Here is a 17,026-nt window from a genome sequence, read left to right on the forward strand (position 1 = left end):
GAAATATATATATATATATATATATATATATATATATATATATATATATATATATATATATATATGATTTAATTAATGTAATATTATAATGCTTAATAAACAGATTATTTATTAGAAGTTGATTATTAGGCTATTTGACAAGGCTGGTTTAGAAATTGTTATTGACCCATAATTCAGCTCAAAATAGCCAAATATCAGCAGATTTGTCTCTCCATAAATTAAAGATTTTAAGATTTTTTTATAGTTTAACATATTTTATCAATAAAAAGCATAGAGGAAATAACACGCATAAACGAGCATAAGCTGATTATCATACAAACACTGTGTAATGCTTGTTTAGCAGGAGAACAAACATACATAAAATAATAAGGAAAAGTAATAAGGAAACTAGCCTCAAGTGTTTGAGTGAAAAGACCTTACTAGTCTGTTAACTTTCTAACAGTATAGAGCAGAAAGGGACTTACTTCTGCTCAGGTCCCTCCCTCCGTCCGCATTAGAGAGAGTTTGCACGTATGTCAGAGGCACTATGGTGGAGGGGTGGTGAAGATGATGGCAGCTCTCTGCGAGAATGGCACATATGGACTCAACTGTGGCCGCAAGAGCGACAGAATATCAGTTTTACATGTCAAACTGACAGAAACAGCCTTTAAAGCGCTGGAAAACTACCCAAACTGTAAGGTGAGTGCTGGAAAACTTACAGTTTTATAAAGAAAAAGGGAGAGCGACAGCTTGCTCGCCCAAAAAGGCATTAGATGTATCAAAAATGATGTTTTATTTCCTTTCTAAACAATGCAACATCTCTTAAGAGTTAATAAACGTTTTCAACTGGCTATTACCCCTTGTAGAATTAATTGGAAAATGTTTTTTAATAAAGAAAAAAAGACTCTAGGGAGTGAACATAATGCCAACACACCATTACCTTGCTATAAACTCTTTGCATGTAATTTCAACTCCACAAACCACATTCATCAAATGTTAATACATTTATGAAATCTAACTGATTGAAAGAGGTGTATATTAACGGGTTAAACGTGAAATTTTTTTGTTAGTTTTATGTTATATTGTGTTTTATACTCGAAAGATGAGCTACAATGCTAACGGTTAGAGAAAACTTTCTTTACAAGCCAAAAGCTTCGATTCAGTTGTCTGTCATTTCGATAATTTGATAATTGTATTAAGTTTACGGTCTCTTTAAAGTAAATGTTTAGTGTTACATGCGAAAAAGCCTTGGGAATTGACGAAAATTAAAGTTTGGTGAGCTAGCTGATAGCATGGCTAATGTTACTAGCTGGCAGTCCTCCAACAATGATTAAGTTCATAAATGTGGCGATATTGTTTGTTATTTGTTGAACATTCACAACTCTTAGTACAAATAAACATGGTTCAGAATCACAATAAGACCAAATAGCATCGAAGTTTGTCTAATTAACGTCTAAATATGGTTGCTTCGCTAGCTAGTTAGCTATGAAGACTCATACACAACACACCTGAGGAGTTTAATGTGTTTTATTAAAAACAAATCGTGTCGTTTTATGCTATATGCTTTATTATGTGCTAGGCATCCATATTTAACTTAAACTACATTAGAAGTGAATTGATTCTGGTTCAAAAGGAGTATTTTTGATGTGTGGCATGGTGACTAAGTGGGGAAACCCTTTACTTTTGCATATACAGTTTTAATAGTGCATAAATCATCTTTCTACCATGTAATTTTGATAAATATTCCAAACTAGGTCTGACCACAAGGTTTGTGTATCATTTCCATTTAGATCATTCGAGTGAGTAGTAGTACAATTGTTAGTTAGATTTGTAAAAGTGTTATGAACATATGACAAAGATAAGGAAATTGATTGGAGAGAAAGAAAAAAAAAAACCTTCTGGGCATTTCTATCATTTTGAAAGGCTGAAAGAGTTTCTATTGGCTTACTAGGAGAAATTAGGCAGCTTCAATGAAGAGCTGCATTGTCTGGATTTTTTTAAAGCTCTACACTGCTCAAAGTGCTTATGAGGCAGTGTTTGACTTAAAGCTACAGCTGGCTCGTTGTAAAAAAGGAGGAGAAAAAAAAAGCCCAACAACTATACACCGGGTTCATAGAAATGGTTCATTCGATCCTAACAGGCCAAATCCTGGTAGGCCCAAGATTTGCTTTGGGTTGTGGATGAATGGACATTCACCCCATCCATCTAATTGACACTCAAAATGTTACAACACACCATGAACGAGTCTTAAGCTGGGAGCTCACGAACAAAGCACATGCCATTTTTTATTTATGTTTTAGTAATTTTATGTGCTTTTGCTTTTTTTTTTTTTTTTTTTTTTTTTTTTTTAATGCCTCAAATAAAACTCATTTAACTTTTTCTTAATCTTATATATTCAGTTAATTTTTCAGATTTCAGTAAACAAATCTATTTTTAATAGTTTTTGTTTTTTATTCAAAGCACATGCCCTTCTCTTGACGTTATCTAGCATGGAAGCATTCGAAAAATTTTGCGACAAAATATTAAAGGACTGCATAAGGTTACATTACAATCGTGTTGTGTATTGAGTATCATGTTGGTGTAAAGAATGTAGTGATCATATCCTCCCGGGCTTAGCGTCCTGGTTAATCATTAACCTCAGCGATGATCCTGGAGCCGTGTATTATCTTTCATTTGGCTCTAAATGTTGATAATAGATCTTTAATTGCTAAAGTGTGTCTGTAGATTCATTTTTTTTAAATGTTTGATTCACTAAGGAAGCTGTTTGTGGCATGTGGTTTAGGCTGGTTTGCTGCTGAACACAGAGGAGACAGAACCACAAAGTTGTTGAAATGTATTAAAATTACAATGAACCGCATTGCTCAACAACATGCAAATTTGTTAACTTATGTAACAGCTAGTGGTTACTATCTTAACTATGCACGATTATATGTAAAGTTATATTTTGTTATTTGCATTAAGCATTGTTACCCTGTCAACGCAGATGTGCAGCCTGTTTTTGAGAGTTGAGAAACACACTTTTAGGCTTCCAAATCATCAGAGAGCTTAATCGTAGTTCTTCATACTCCTGTGTAATGTGATCTGATCTGGTCTGTGTGCAAGTGTGCTTGGGGGTGGGGGCTTGTGAAACTTATCTGGTTAAACAAGCCTTTGCACATGGAGGCTTTGGGCAGTATTTGAATTTAACTGAAGGTGTATGGTTGCAGGGTTTGAAAGGTTTGGACTGTGTGGGATGAATTCATGTAAATTGGGACATTTTTGCCATTGAGATGTCCCCAAAAAATGTCCCAATTAACCTGAATTCATTCCTACTCTATATGTACTGTATAAAATCACGACTGATAATGATCCAGTTCCAGTAGAAATGGAAGGTAAAGTTGAGTGTATTGTATTGTGGAAGACAGTGTTCCTTAGAATCTTGTCTGGTTGTAAACTGCACATTTTAGGCCCTTCTGGTATTCTGTGCATGCAGAAAATGCACATACCATGTAACTTTTCACAGAATCCATACTACGTGCTGCATAAATAGTATGCCATTCTTGTATTATAGTTGCACTAATCTCACTGTTATTCTTGATTCCATTAGTGGAGGTCTGGTCAGTTGCTTATATTTGATGTTTTGGTGGATGAGATTACCTTTTGGTTGTTTTTGACATTTGAATATTTTCATCTTTTCCAGAAGGCACCGTCCTCACAGGCAACGATACGTTTTCAGGGTCTTCAAGGGGTAAGTTGACTTTGCATTGCATGGTAATGAGTTTTACAGCATCTGAATGAGCATCTTCGCTGGCTGAAGTGTGGGTGTTACTCGTCAAAGCACTCAATAACTGTGAACCTGGTGTCTTAATAGAGAGCCCTCAGCCGTCTGCAGGTTTATTGGGTGGCTTCTCACTTCTCCACTGTGAAAGCGCCTGTTTAACCTCTTGAGTAACCCTGCACATCATGTTGTAGTTTACTTCAGTAACTATAAATACTGGGTCAGAGAGAAGGGTTCTGGTTTTACGCTCATGAATACTCTCTCTAAAGACATAGTGTGGTTAACTAGTGTCTGTGCTGCAGTGGACAAGTTATTACAAAGCTCTGACTGAGCTGACACAATGAGTCTGTTTCAAAACCTAGTGTGCTGTGATATAGGTAGCCATCTTCATCCATCAAGAGTGATGGATGATCATAGGTGAATCATTTGAAACACTCTATGTGGGCGACAGCTCCCTTAACTATCAGTCAAGCGCATCGCAAATATTACTCTTCTTGAGAACTGCACAAAAGACTTGACCAGTGTTAACGGTTGATTCCAGTGAAGTTTGGCATTTGCGTCTTGCAAGGCTAATAATCATGCTGGGATTTTTATGATGTGGTTTTGTCATTTTATTTTTATTTTGTTAAATATTATATATTTAGCTTTTAAGTTTGTCATTTTAGTACCTGAACTCTCAGTACCTCAAATTCAACTCTTTAATCTTGGTTAGTTGCCAAGGCAACATTAATTTATTAAATTGAATAAATATTTATTTTAAATCTAATATTCAGATTTGATTTCAGCTTTACTTCAATTAATCAAACCATTTTTAAAAGGAAGCATATTTCTTTACTATTTAAAGTTTTAAACCACCAAAAGAAACCATCTCCTGCATAGGTAACTAACTTGTGTTTTGCTAAGCTGATTTTAGTATTTTTTTTTTATGATTACCTCTGTTAGTAGTTAATTACATTTTGATTCATCTCTGCCCTATCAGCGCATTAAAATCCCAACGACAGATGCTCCCAATGGCTGTCATAACTTTGACTTTTATCTGTCCAACTATGGCAAAGACAATCCTCAAGGAAGCTTTGAGTGTATCCACCAGTACATATCTAGGTAAGGGCTGCTGAGCAAGTTTCTTGTGTGTCAGAACTATTGCTCATTTTGCTGACGTATTTCATTTGTAACCACTCTTTATGTCTGTTAGCTCTGGAGTCCCCCATCTGTCCTCCTTGGGAACGATTCAAGACAAAATCACAGTATGTGCCACCAATGACTCTTACCAGGTGACCAAAGAGCGAGTGACCAAAGCAGAGGAGGATAAAAGCAAAAACAGCACCAAATTCATCAGACCCGGAGGACCATTCAGAGGTTGGATATTAATCTACTCTATTTTAGTCCCTGTAACATGTGCACAAACACATTCTGGTCACTGATATTTGGAGAGTACCCAGTAATACAAGTTTAAAATGACTCTAGGTTAACAGTTACAAGTCTGAAAACTCCAGTTTAATTGAACAATTTCAGCATTTCCATTTAATTTCCTGTTGGCGGTTCATTCGAAACGTTTCTGTTTCAAAGAATCTTTCTAAACATCTGATGATTATCTACACAGGATGGGGTTTTCTTTTCAGTTTCTGTTTTCATTTCCCAATTTTAGCTCTGTGTGTAGTACATCGTTACATGAATTTGCTCGTTTCTAGATTGAAATAGATTGATTATGGTGCCATTGTGTGATCATGCGGATCTCCTCATGTTTTTCACATTGACCTGCAACTCTCGGCCAGTTCAGTTGTAACCGTCTCATAACGGCTGCGTTAAACCAATTGGGAGCTTTCCGGAGAGTGATGTATGGATTAGGGTCAAGAGAAAAAGCAAGTAAAAGTTCATCCTATTTATTTGATGTGGCTAAGTCGTGGCACAACCCATGTCTCCGAGATTACTGACGTGCCCCACATAGAGATGTGTGGAAGTGGAAAGTGACAGACTGAATCTTTCAGGCTATTGTCACCTGCTTAGGTTGTTAAATGAAATCAGCATTTTTTGCATTTTACAAACTGCAGGGTGGGAGACAATGCTGCAACTCATGAGACCTGTTTTATCTCATGTTTTAAAAACGGTATCACCATTTAGGGAAAAAAAGTTTCACCCCTGCCAGACAAAACCTGTCTCTCAGCACCTGTTCAGCTGTCACTCCCCTCTGGGAGCCCTCATTCTCTGGACCACAGCTGGCTTCCACCACAAAACTGGAAAAGTCAGTTTCACCCCCATCCGTCGGTGCTTAGCGGCAGGGGAGGAGTGATCGTGGTGCGTTTGCAATTTACACAGCAAAAGGAAGTGCAAGAAAGGGGGTTTGTGGTGTAAGGCTTTGCAGCAGCTGGTTTTCAGGAAGCCGCGTTACACTCTTTTATTTGTGTTTAATCTGAGAGACACAAGCAAGTTGGAAATGGTGCAGATTTGTCATAATCCAGAGTTTAAATGATCTTCTCTTCCTTGATTCCTCCCAATATGCCATACATGTGTGATTGCCAAAGCTTATTATCCACTGACGTAAGAATTTCACCTGACCTCCTGGATACAGTGAAAAGTTTGCGTCTGGATGTCGTCCAGTCATTGGCACATGTTTGGGCAAACCAAGGGAGAGTTTGTAGGAGAAAGATGTAGGAAGTAGGATGGTTAAAGAGTCACTATTTGTCACTACTGAGAAATTTCACAATAGAGGAAACTTATCTGTGACACGTTAAACGCTAAAGTATGACAACACTTCAGCATTGTTTTGAGAATGCATACGTTTGTTTGTATGGATCTTAATTTTAGATGATGCTGAAACTAAAATAAACACGACTCAATATGGTGTCAATGTGCTCAACATCTGACGGATGTGGCTGTTTTTAAATGATCACATGATTATTTTTGGATACTCTAAAAAAACACTAAAGCAGTAAGTAATTAAAATTCATTTTGCAAGATTAAAATTTGCAACTTCAGTCTTGCATTATTCATTGTTGTTGCGTTGACTGAGAAAAATGCATTAGACACCAATAGAAATGATAATACCATCTGGATACTTGGTTTAGCATTAAACCTAATCTTGCAAACAGTATTGAATTGAATAGTATGTGAATTAGTCCTTGAGAACATGGTCTAACATGTATTCCCCCACTTTCACAGACAATGCTTAAGCCTAGTCCCAGACTAAAATGTAATTCTAAGATGTTTCAACAGAAAATAAACTTGCACTGGCTGATCTTAAAATATATATCAGTGCCATTGTTTTGTTTCAAGATGCAGACCAGTATTTTTTTTTCTAAGACATGTTAATAAAAATGACTTAAATGTCCTAATTGAACTATGGCCTAATCCTGTCTTACTCTAAACCCCGTCTGTGAAACTGGGCCATTATATACCAATTTAAAGTATTAAGAGACCTCTTAATGATAAATATTTCACTGTTGTAATCATTCTGTCTCTCTGTGAATGTTGTTTTGACATAGACAAAAAAGTCCAGCACCGAAAGCCGGCCCCATCAGCCCCCGACCCGGTTCCAGAGAGGAAGCAGACCACCCCCCTCAACCCAGCCAACACAATCCGCAAGTGCCTTACCAACAACCCCGTATCGCAACGGCCATACCGGGACCGCGTCATTCACCTTCTGGCCCTGCGCTCTTACAAGAAACTGGAGCTGCTCGGCAGACTGCAAAGAGATGGCATTAGCCAAAAAGACCGCAACTCTTTGGGCTCTACACTACAACAGGTACCATTAAGCTTATTTGACAGCAGGTGTAATGTTATAATAAAACACGAGTTTTCTAAAATTGGTGTCATTCACTTCCATTTTAAGTGCTCCACTCTAACCCTAATTTTTGTTGGTTGCTCTTGATTACATTTAACTTGTATTTAACCTGAAATATTAGTTTAATGTTTAAAGAGCAAGATGAAGGACTAGAAAGGCATTAATCTAAATGCAACTTGAGGACTATGATAATCGTACATACTAGTTTACGATAGGTCACAGAGACTTGAAGCATCAATAACGTCAAATCACAGCTGGAATCTGCCCGCAGGCTACAGACTCACAGCACTATTGCAGAAGCACAGTGTCACATAATGGAAGTCACCATTTAACAGCCCAGACACAAAGACTTGCATTCACCTCAGCTGAATGTATAGCATGTGGCAAATTAGGCAACCATAAATTAAATCTATTAAAGTCATTATGCACATGCATGCACCCTCAAACAGCTCATGCTGAAGAGACCAGCTTACTTCATTTCAGGTAATCTAAGGTCATACTGTTGACAGTCTTCATATTTGAATGGCTTTTGTCATCAAAAGGGGTAGAAGTTGCAATTTCGGTTCTTCCCGCTAGTTTAAATACCATGGAAAATAGAAATACCATGGTTGTTGTCCTTTTCTATGAAGTCTAGAAGGAATTAATTCAGGCTTTGAAAAGGGAAGTATAAAACAAGCTTCTCTCCTTCTTTGGAAATGCAGGAAGGACTGAGAATCTGAAACAGTCCCCTCACTGAGTTGTAATGTAAGAAGTAACACTATATCCCTTTGCCTAACTGTCCCTTTGCATTACTATTTATAGTGTTTGTGTATCTGCCGCTCTTAAGTATGCCGACTTAAACAAGTATTCAAAGTGTGGTTTCAACCTCCTATCATATGTGTATATGTAGTTTAGTTGCTAAAAATAAAATGATGACTATATACATAATTAAAAATACAAAAAAAAAGGTTACAACAGTACTAATCATTAAATTTAACATAAAATTAGATTCACATCATGTTAGTTTAATACTTTATTCAGTGTTTGTTCAAATTCAGGCTTGCCTTAGCAAGTACCACTTAAGTTAATTAAATTTTAAAATCCATTTTAACAGCCACTCTTCACTGTCAAAAATATTAAAAGGTCCTTTTAAATAAATCTTCTTATGTCCCATATTTAATCAGAGAAAGGAAACCAATCAATGTAATATTTTCCATTCCTTTAGGTGGCCAGTCTAAACCCTAAAGATAACTCGTATTCGCTGAAGGACTTTATCTTCCGTGAGGTCCAGAGGAACTGGCCGGGCTACACGGAGGATGAACGGGTTCAATGTGACAGGATCCTGGCACGGTAAGACTCACAGGTCACATGCAGTTAAAAGAAGAATGACTCTTAAATTGAACATGAATCATTTTTGAGAGCAGTACAAAGATCCTAAGAGCTTAAATTAGTTCATTTTTGTTGTTTTTTTCCCCTTCAACAGTAAATTGGGCTTGAATTCAGAGTCTGTATCTTCCAGCAGTCCAACCAAAGAACCAACGTCCCCACTGGTAAGACACATACTACAGTATAAACTAGTTTTATATTGATTTTCTTCTTTATCATTATATAATATGTATGCACAGTATATGTGTATTAAAATAAAAGATATCAATACATTATTATAAATAAATGATATTTTAAATACATTGATCAGGGTTCCCACGCTTCTTGAAAGTACTTGAAAGTACTTGAATTTGACAATATGGATTCAAGAAATATGCGATTCAAGGCCTGAAAGTCCTTGACTAAAATATGGTTGGTTCTGTTCCAAAAGTGCGATTTTCTAAATTATCTGTTTGAATGGACACGAACTCAGTTTGATTTGTTTACGCTGATATTTTATTTTAAATTGTGTGTCCGCGCAGGTGATAATTAAAGCCCGAAAGAGAGAGAGACAAAATCTGGAACTTTTTTCCATTTGTTGAACAGAGAAAGGTTATCAATATTATCTTGAGATATCACCATGGTTTAGGAAGAAAAAACATTCAAAAAAAAATCATAATGTTTAAGCGCCGCGCGTTGGTCACATGGACTGGTATCTGACATAGCCGCTTGGGGGCGTAGTGTGGCGGGTTTGATCCGCGGGTCGGGTTTATATATATTATATATATAATAATATATATATATATATATTATAATCTATATATATATATATAATTTTAAATATGATTATATAGTTTGGAGACATAGGGCTTCTTCTTATGAATTTTTGATTATGATAATTAAAAGCAACGCTTTTTTTATCTAAAGACTATTTAAAATGTATGGACTATTTGGGTTAAAAAAGCGCCCCCGCTGTAGCGTGAATTAACATGATAATTAAAAATACTTTTATGTTGACCATGATAAGGCTAGTTCTATTAAGATCTCTAAATACATAATGAAGTCCTTCATTTGGGACGCATATTAAAACATGATATTAATATCGCGCGTTCCTGTGACTTATAAAATTTGCCGCAATCTGCGCACGGGGAAAAGTTATCAGTCTTAAATGTTCTGCAAAGTCAGTCAACGGGTGAAAATCAATAGTAGATTTTCATTGCAGTCCAACAGTTTTAACGCACTTATATTGGACATAAAACATCAAACACCGTTAAATATAAAGTAGGCTATTCAAAAACAGGTAAGTTCATATATATTTGAAGTAGTGTTGAATTGAAACTGATGCATATCAGTCATATACAACGCTCCGGGACCGCGTGCCTCATGACGAGCTCGACGCACCGCCCACAGAAACAAGAATGAGATGCATTCTAACACGGCATTCTAAAACTGTGGCATTAAACTCCGTTAGTGAGGGCTCGTTGAAAAATATTACACATATATAGGCCGTTCAAGATTACTTGTAAACAAGTGCTTAAAATAAAGTGCTAATGAAAAACCGTCTTTTTGTGATGATACTTCCTGCACATGACGCTGAATACGACGTCTTTTTGCTGTGGAAATAGTGCGGGAGACTTCTTGTTAACCGGCTACATGCGCTAAGGGGACTTCCTCGCGCTGCGGTTAGTGGTGTGAGAAATGCGGTGGTGCTGAAGTGAAATAGCTGAGCAGTTTGATAGCTGAATCATCATAGGCTGCCTCATAACCTGCTAGGCTGCCTCATACCTGCGGGTCGGGTTGGGGCGGGTAAGGAAATTTACTTTATTTGCGGGGATGGGTTGGGGCGGGCCAAATAATTCATAAAAGCGGGACCCGCGGGTTGGAAAAAAAAACCCCGACCCGCGAATCAGTATTGGGCGTGGTCGCATTAGAGTTAGTGAAGGGAGACGTAAAAGACTGGAAATCGCGTTGGTTTCATATGGATTACTTTATTACTTAATATTTGTTGTCGATAAGACTTGCTTAGTTTAAAAGTAGACATGTCAAGGATTTCTATAGAAATATCTCTCATATCTTTTCGTAGAGTATTTATTAAGTTTCAGTTCATTTTAACGTAAGATTTCTGAATGAAGATCACGCAGACAAAGGCTGCAGACAGCGCACTCTGTTTGTTTTCTTTATTTTATAAATGCCCAAAGTTTTCTTATTATGTGTGTATACAAATAAAAGTAGACCCTTTTACAGATTCTATTGATGTATTTCTCTTACCTGTACGATCAAAACTGAAAGTGTAATTTAAGTTATTTTCGGCGATATGCCACAAAACGCCTATATGCAGACTGAACCAAAAATAATTTATATTTTTCAAAATGTGCAGAAAATAGTGCAAACTCTGCTAAAGTGAATGTTTTGAACAAGTATTAACTTAAACATTATTAAAAAAAACAAACAAACAAACAAAATATATATTTTAGCTTAAGGTATTGTATCTATGGTCCTCTGTGGGCCTTTTACCCCGTGCTGGGTAAAAGGCCCCTCTTGCCACCTCATACATTTATAGGATTTTTAAACAAAACAAATAACTTGAATTGTTTATTTTCACACAAAATCAGTTGCTCCGTTAATAGTCAATACAAAACATATTTTTGTATTTATTATTTTGTATGTATTACTTTTAAAATATAACATATTTTAGGCGCAGTGATTAGCACAGTTTTTCTTAAGGTGTGCCTTTAGGCCCATTGTAGCGCCTACCTCCCGCGTTCCTGCAATGTGTGTCCTGCTCCCGTATATGGCATATAATTTTCGCACATCAGTTAGCCGTTATTAATATGCGGGGTATTTAAATAGGCAAATCTCGCGGTAGCGGGGGTTTTACCCTAACCGGAGATTTGCGTCCCGCGGGAACCCAATCCCAAAGTCTAGCGCATTAACCTATGGAGAAGCAGTGCTAATTAGGCTATCAGTCTCAATGCCGGAAAGTGCAATTCAATGGGAGTTACAATAAAAAGAGATTTACAAAATAATTTTAATAAATGTTATCACAACATTTAGCAGCTTTTTATTAATTAAAAATTGAGACCATTCTTAATTTAAAAACTCTTTTTTTTTTTGTTTTTGCTGTAATTTTGTACAAGAACTACAGCAAAAACCAGTGTTACGCGTTTTTGATTGATCAATATTTCAGAAACTGCATTTGAATATTAGCAGTATTGAATTTAATGGATTTCAAGTCCTTTAAACAAGACTGTCTAAAACGGTTTAAATTTATAAAACCTACACATTCAAAACATCATTATTACTCTGACATTTCTTTATGTAAAATATTAAGTGTAAGTGAAATAGTAAGGACTTTCATGATGTTATGTGCTGGGGGTGTGAATTTCAAAGGTGCTTGATTTAATAAAATGGTACTTTAAAAAGTCCTTGAAAGTCCTTGAATCTGGTGTTCATGAAAGAGTGGGAACCCTGATTGATAAAATGTTATATTAAAAAGTATATTGATATAAAATAATTGTCTATAATATATATTATGAACCACATACAGAAATTGCCACTCTTTGCACATCAGTTAATTTGCACAACCAAGAATTATGATTTGTTTCTTGCTCTTCAGAAACGCCAACCTGAGACTGACTTCATTGACCCTCTGATGTCTAAGAAGCCCCGAATCTCCCATCTCAGTAACCGAGGACCCCCCTCCTCTTCAGGTCGTCATTCTTCAGAGACTGAGGACAAAAAACCCGCACCCACGGCCGCTTGCCCAGGACCCTATTTTCACCCTCCCCCTGTCACAGGCTCCAGTTCAAACTCCCCCAGTACGCCGGAGGGCCGGGGGTCTCAGGACCTGCCCCTGGACCAGAGCTCTATATGTGGGAACTCCTCAGAGAGCTACGCCCCCCACAGCCACACGCCCAGCCAGCCGGTTTCCACCACATCCCCCTTGTCCTTCTCCACCTGTACCGTCTCCACAACCACCATTACCTCCACTACTACCACCAGCAGCGGCCACCGCGTTTCTTCTGCCACGTCTCCTACAGCCAGCCGTGATGGCAATGGCAGCAAAAAGCCCAAGAAGTCCAAGAAGCACAAAGATAAAGAGAGGAAGCGAGAAGGAGAGCAAGAGAGGGATAAGGATAAGGACCGAAAGAGGGATAGAGAGCATCACTGCGATAAGGAAGCAAAGCCCAGGAAGAAACATCGGAATGAGGCAGAACAAAGACACATTCCTGCCAACATCAGTCACGAATCGGACAAAGAAGGTTTGTTTTTCCTTGTCCTATGCATTTTGTGGTGTTAACATTGAGTAATGGATTATTATAAAAATAATAATAATAAATTATGAGATGCATGCAATCAATTTTGGTTTAAATATTTTTTATTATTAGAAATGTTAGCAGATAGTCACTTGTAATTACACACGAAGTAGAAGACAATAAAAAGGAATGCATGCAATCAATTTTGAATGAAAGATTTGTTAAGCTTGTTGCCAGGCCTGATGAAAGGCTTGATTTATGTTCCATTTGCCTTTGGCCCTTGAACTTTAGTTTACAACAACACATTTAGGTTAGTCCGTTCCTAAGACACAAAGATCATGTGTAACGTGTGCTTGTGAGAGGGCAGATTTCCATGTTTCTACATGACTGGTGTGTCTCTTTACAGCTGGCAAAGACAAGCCTGTCAAAAGCACTGAACTTCCAGTCCCAACAAAGCCCGATTACATAGTGTGAGTGAACTTTGACTCGTTTATAGTGTGTCATTCTGCATAAACCCTCTGCATCACATACAGTAATAATATAATAAAATAAAATTATGCATTTAAATCATGATATATTTATAAATACATTTGTGTTCTATATTTTAATATATATTTTATATTCTATTATAGAATTTCATATCTAATTTGTAATTATATTTATTTTTTATAAACATTTTCTATTTTTATTTATTATAATTTATTTCATATAATATAATAATTTATTATTTATACTGTTTGTGTGTGTATTGTAGTCTTATTGTCCTTGTATTGTTTTATTGCAGTAAGTACACAGCAGTGATATCATTGGATCAGAGGCAGCACTATAAGGATGACTTCAATGCAGAATATGACGAGTATCGCATCCTTCATGCCCGCGTAGAGAGTGTTACTCGTCGTTTTACAAAACTGGACGCCCAGTGTAGACGACTGGCACCAGGAACTAAGGAGTACCAGGTAGGAGAACAAGATTTTTTTTCTTTTTATACTGGAAATATACACAGAACTGTGTATATTTGTGTATATTTTTCTATCCCAAGTAGTAAGTGTTTTTCTTGTCTTTCCTAACAGGACGTACATGAACAGGTGCTGCAAGAATATAAAAGAATTAAACAAGTAAGTGTAACTGTGCATGTCTTACCCATCTGGGTCCTTTAGATCACAAGTAAACAATAAAAATAGTAAGTTAATTGACACATTAAGTTTGCTTTACAGCACAGCCCAAAATATTATGAAGAAAAACTGCGCTGTGAGTATCTGCACAACAAACTGGCCCACATTAAAAGGCTCATCGCTGACTTCGACCAGCGGAGGGCGCAGTCCTGGCTGTAGGGCACGGGACCAAGCAGCCCCCTCAGCCAATCAGAGCACTCTTCAGCCGAAGGACCGTCTTTAGAGAGTGTGGGAATCAAACAGCTTCTTATTTATTCTATTTACTGATTCCCCACTCGCCTGTTTTTCCACACCTGGCCTTCTTCATCACTCTATATCATGTTTTCTTCCTTTTCATCCTTTCCCATACCTTTTCATTCTTTCCTTTTCTTTCTTTTTGAAGGATTTTATAAAAGAAAAAAGGACAACAAAGAAAAATTAAACTTTTTTGAATGCAAAAAGAAAGTTCGCAATGCAAACCGGGGGCCTTACAGCTCGTATTTCTTCAAGCCTTTTGCACAGGGGTGATCGAGCCAGTACATGTGAAAAAGTGGCCATAAAAGAGGGGGTTTCCAAGAGCATTGAAACTTCCTTTCTCATGATGGCCTTGTTTTTTTTTTTTTTCTTCTTTTCTTTGAACAGCATCAGTATTCACACCCACAGTGCAAATGATGCCTTAAGGTATTAATACAGACATATATCGATGTGGCATCAGTAAGACTTACAAGCACCCGGGGCAGTGGGGAGAAATTATTATGACCTGATCACAGGTACAGCGCACATTCATGGAAGGTGTGATCGATGTTTGCTTGTGTGTGTGTGTGTGAGTGAGAAAGTGGCGAGTGAAGATTGTCAGTGTTTTGTTCATTTTTGGGAAGGATTGTGGGTCAGAAACTACAGGTAGAGATAGGAACTGGGAGGAGGTTTGGATATAAATTATATAAAAGTGGGAAAAAAAAAAAACAGAAAACAAAAATCCCAAAAAAAAGCTGCTATATTTTTTCTTTTTCTTTGAACAGCCAGAGCCTCCGGGATCAATCTGGCTCGTGTTACATGTTCTTAATTTGGGCCTGCTCTGTTTAAGAAAATAATTGTACCATCTTGAAGGCAAAGGTGCTACTGATTTATGAGAAAATGCGTCGAGCAGAGGCAGACCTGTATATCCATTTCAAATGTATTCATTAATTATTACAAGTCTCAGAACAGAGTTATTTATGAAATATGAATAGAATTATATATTTTGTTTTCATTTTGAATTAAAAGGAATTGCTGGAATTTTGAGTATTGAAAAAAGAAACTCATCAAATATGCATAAAAGTCTTTATTTCACGGTATCATTAGTGATTCAACTTCTTAAAGATTAAGGGAAACGTTATGTTTACAAAACCTGTGTGATGGGAAGTTTTGCCAAAAAACAAAAAAAAAGTGATAAAAATTAAACAAAAAAGCTTTCAATCCTATGTATATAGTCTGGAATAAAACGCGTTTCTCTGAGTGACATGACACTTTGTTATCTAAAAGGAGATGGTGTTCGAACACTTACAGTGTCTTGATATATTTATTTTCTTTGCTTGTTTAGGGAAAAGATCCAGAATGCAGCTTTGTGAAGCAGCTTTGAAAAAAGAAAAAAAAACATTGCTTGCAATTATGCAAATTCTCACTGGATCAAATAGCTCCATGGTGGATTCTGATTGGCTAGTTGATTCTTGAGGCTTGCTGCATTGTATTTGCACATTTTAAGATGTCTTTTTGAGATCTGAAAACAAATCATCTCTCTCTTATGATCACGATTATTCCATTGTTAAAGACTGGGAGGTGTTTCCTTTGTTTTCCAGTGTTGTAAATTGAAAAACCTGAGTGTGCCATTCTCAAAATAACCATCGACGAATGTTCGTTTTCAGTATTTGGGGCGACAGATGGCATCTTACTTGCTTATTTTTTAGGGGCTTAAATGTTATCAGACTCCCTAAGATGTTCTGTTGTGTGAGCTTCTGTTCATTTTAGTCACCGTTTATTTACTGGACGCTTTGTCTGATGACAACCAAATACAAGTCATGGTTACTTAACAGAGAACTATAGCAGCACTTTACTTCGCAGACGCTCATTTCCTCAGCATTCAAATGGCTTTCACACTGAGCCCTTAAGATTTGGGATGACACTAAGAAGTGTTGCTTGGAAAGGAGAATGTGCATCTACACATCGAACTCAGTATCGTTGTGATTTGGGTTGGGTGCACGGGAAGTATTTGGTGATGTGTGACCAACACCTGTTTTCTTTTCTTTTTGAAGAAGAGACTGTGCCTCTGACACCACTAAAGAGAGATGTTAATGTTGGATAATATGCCAAGAATCTCATAACACTGTCATCTCTTGTTTTAAAGGTGGGATGGGGGTTGTTTCAGACTGTAAGAGAATTCCTGATCTGTCCACCTAAAAATGTATTGAATCAGTTCAATAAAATGTGAACTTGACATTTATCTGCCTTGCTTTTTATTTCCCCTACGAGTGCATTTTTACTGCTTCATTAGAACATGCATCACTCTTAATTTAAATCTATAATGTTAAAAATCAGTTTGTATGATATGTAGTGCTGCTCCAGCTCCAAACACCTGTTCACAGTGAATGAAGGAGGCGTATCGGTTTACTGAACCACGTCTAAGAAAATACGTTTTCACGGACCACACTCCAATCGTATTGGTTTGTACTATCGTCAGTTTTTGAAGGGAAGCTGTCACACAAGAGACCTTAAACAAAGGTGAAAG

At 37.0% G+C, this 17,026-nt stretch overlaps 1 protein-coding gene across 1 annotated transcript; it reads left to right on the top strand.

Moving 5' to 3' along the window:
• The first annotated feature begins 464 nt into the window (after positions 1–464).
• Positions 465–16,735, top strand: ell2 (elongation factor for RNA polymerase II 2). Its single transcript, XM_042748217.1, has 12 exons — positions 465–678; positions 3,659–3,706; positions 4,716–4,837; positions 4,929–5,092; positions 7,216–7,475; positions 8,719–8,843; positions 8,977–9,043; positions 12,475–13,120; positions 13,521–13,584; positions 13,899–14,070; positions 14,185–14,229; positions 14,329–16,735. The coding sequence occupies exons 1-12, from the start codon at positions 547–549 to the stop codon at positions 14,443–14,445; spliced, it is 1,962 nt and encodes a 653-aa protein (XP_042604151.1). The 5' UTR covers positions 465–546; the 3' UTR covers positions 14,446–16,735.
• The last annotated feature ends 291 nt before the right edge of the window (positions 16,736–17,026 follow it).

This window comes from Cyprinus carpio, chromosome B21 (genome assembly GCF_018340385.1).
Source record: "Cyprinus carpio isolate SPL01 chromosome B21, ASM1834038v1, whole genome shotgun sequence".
Classification (NCBI taxonomy): Eukaryota; Metazoa; Chordata; class Actinopteri; order Cypriniformes; family Cyprinidae; genus Cyprinus; species Cyprinus carpio.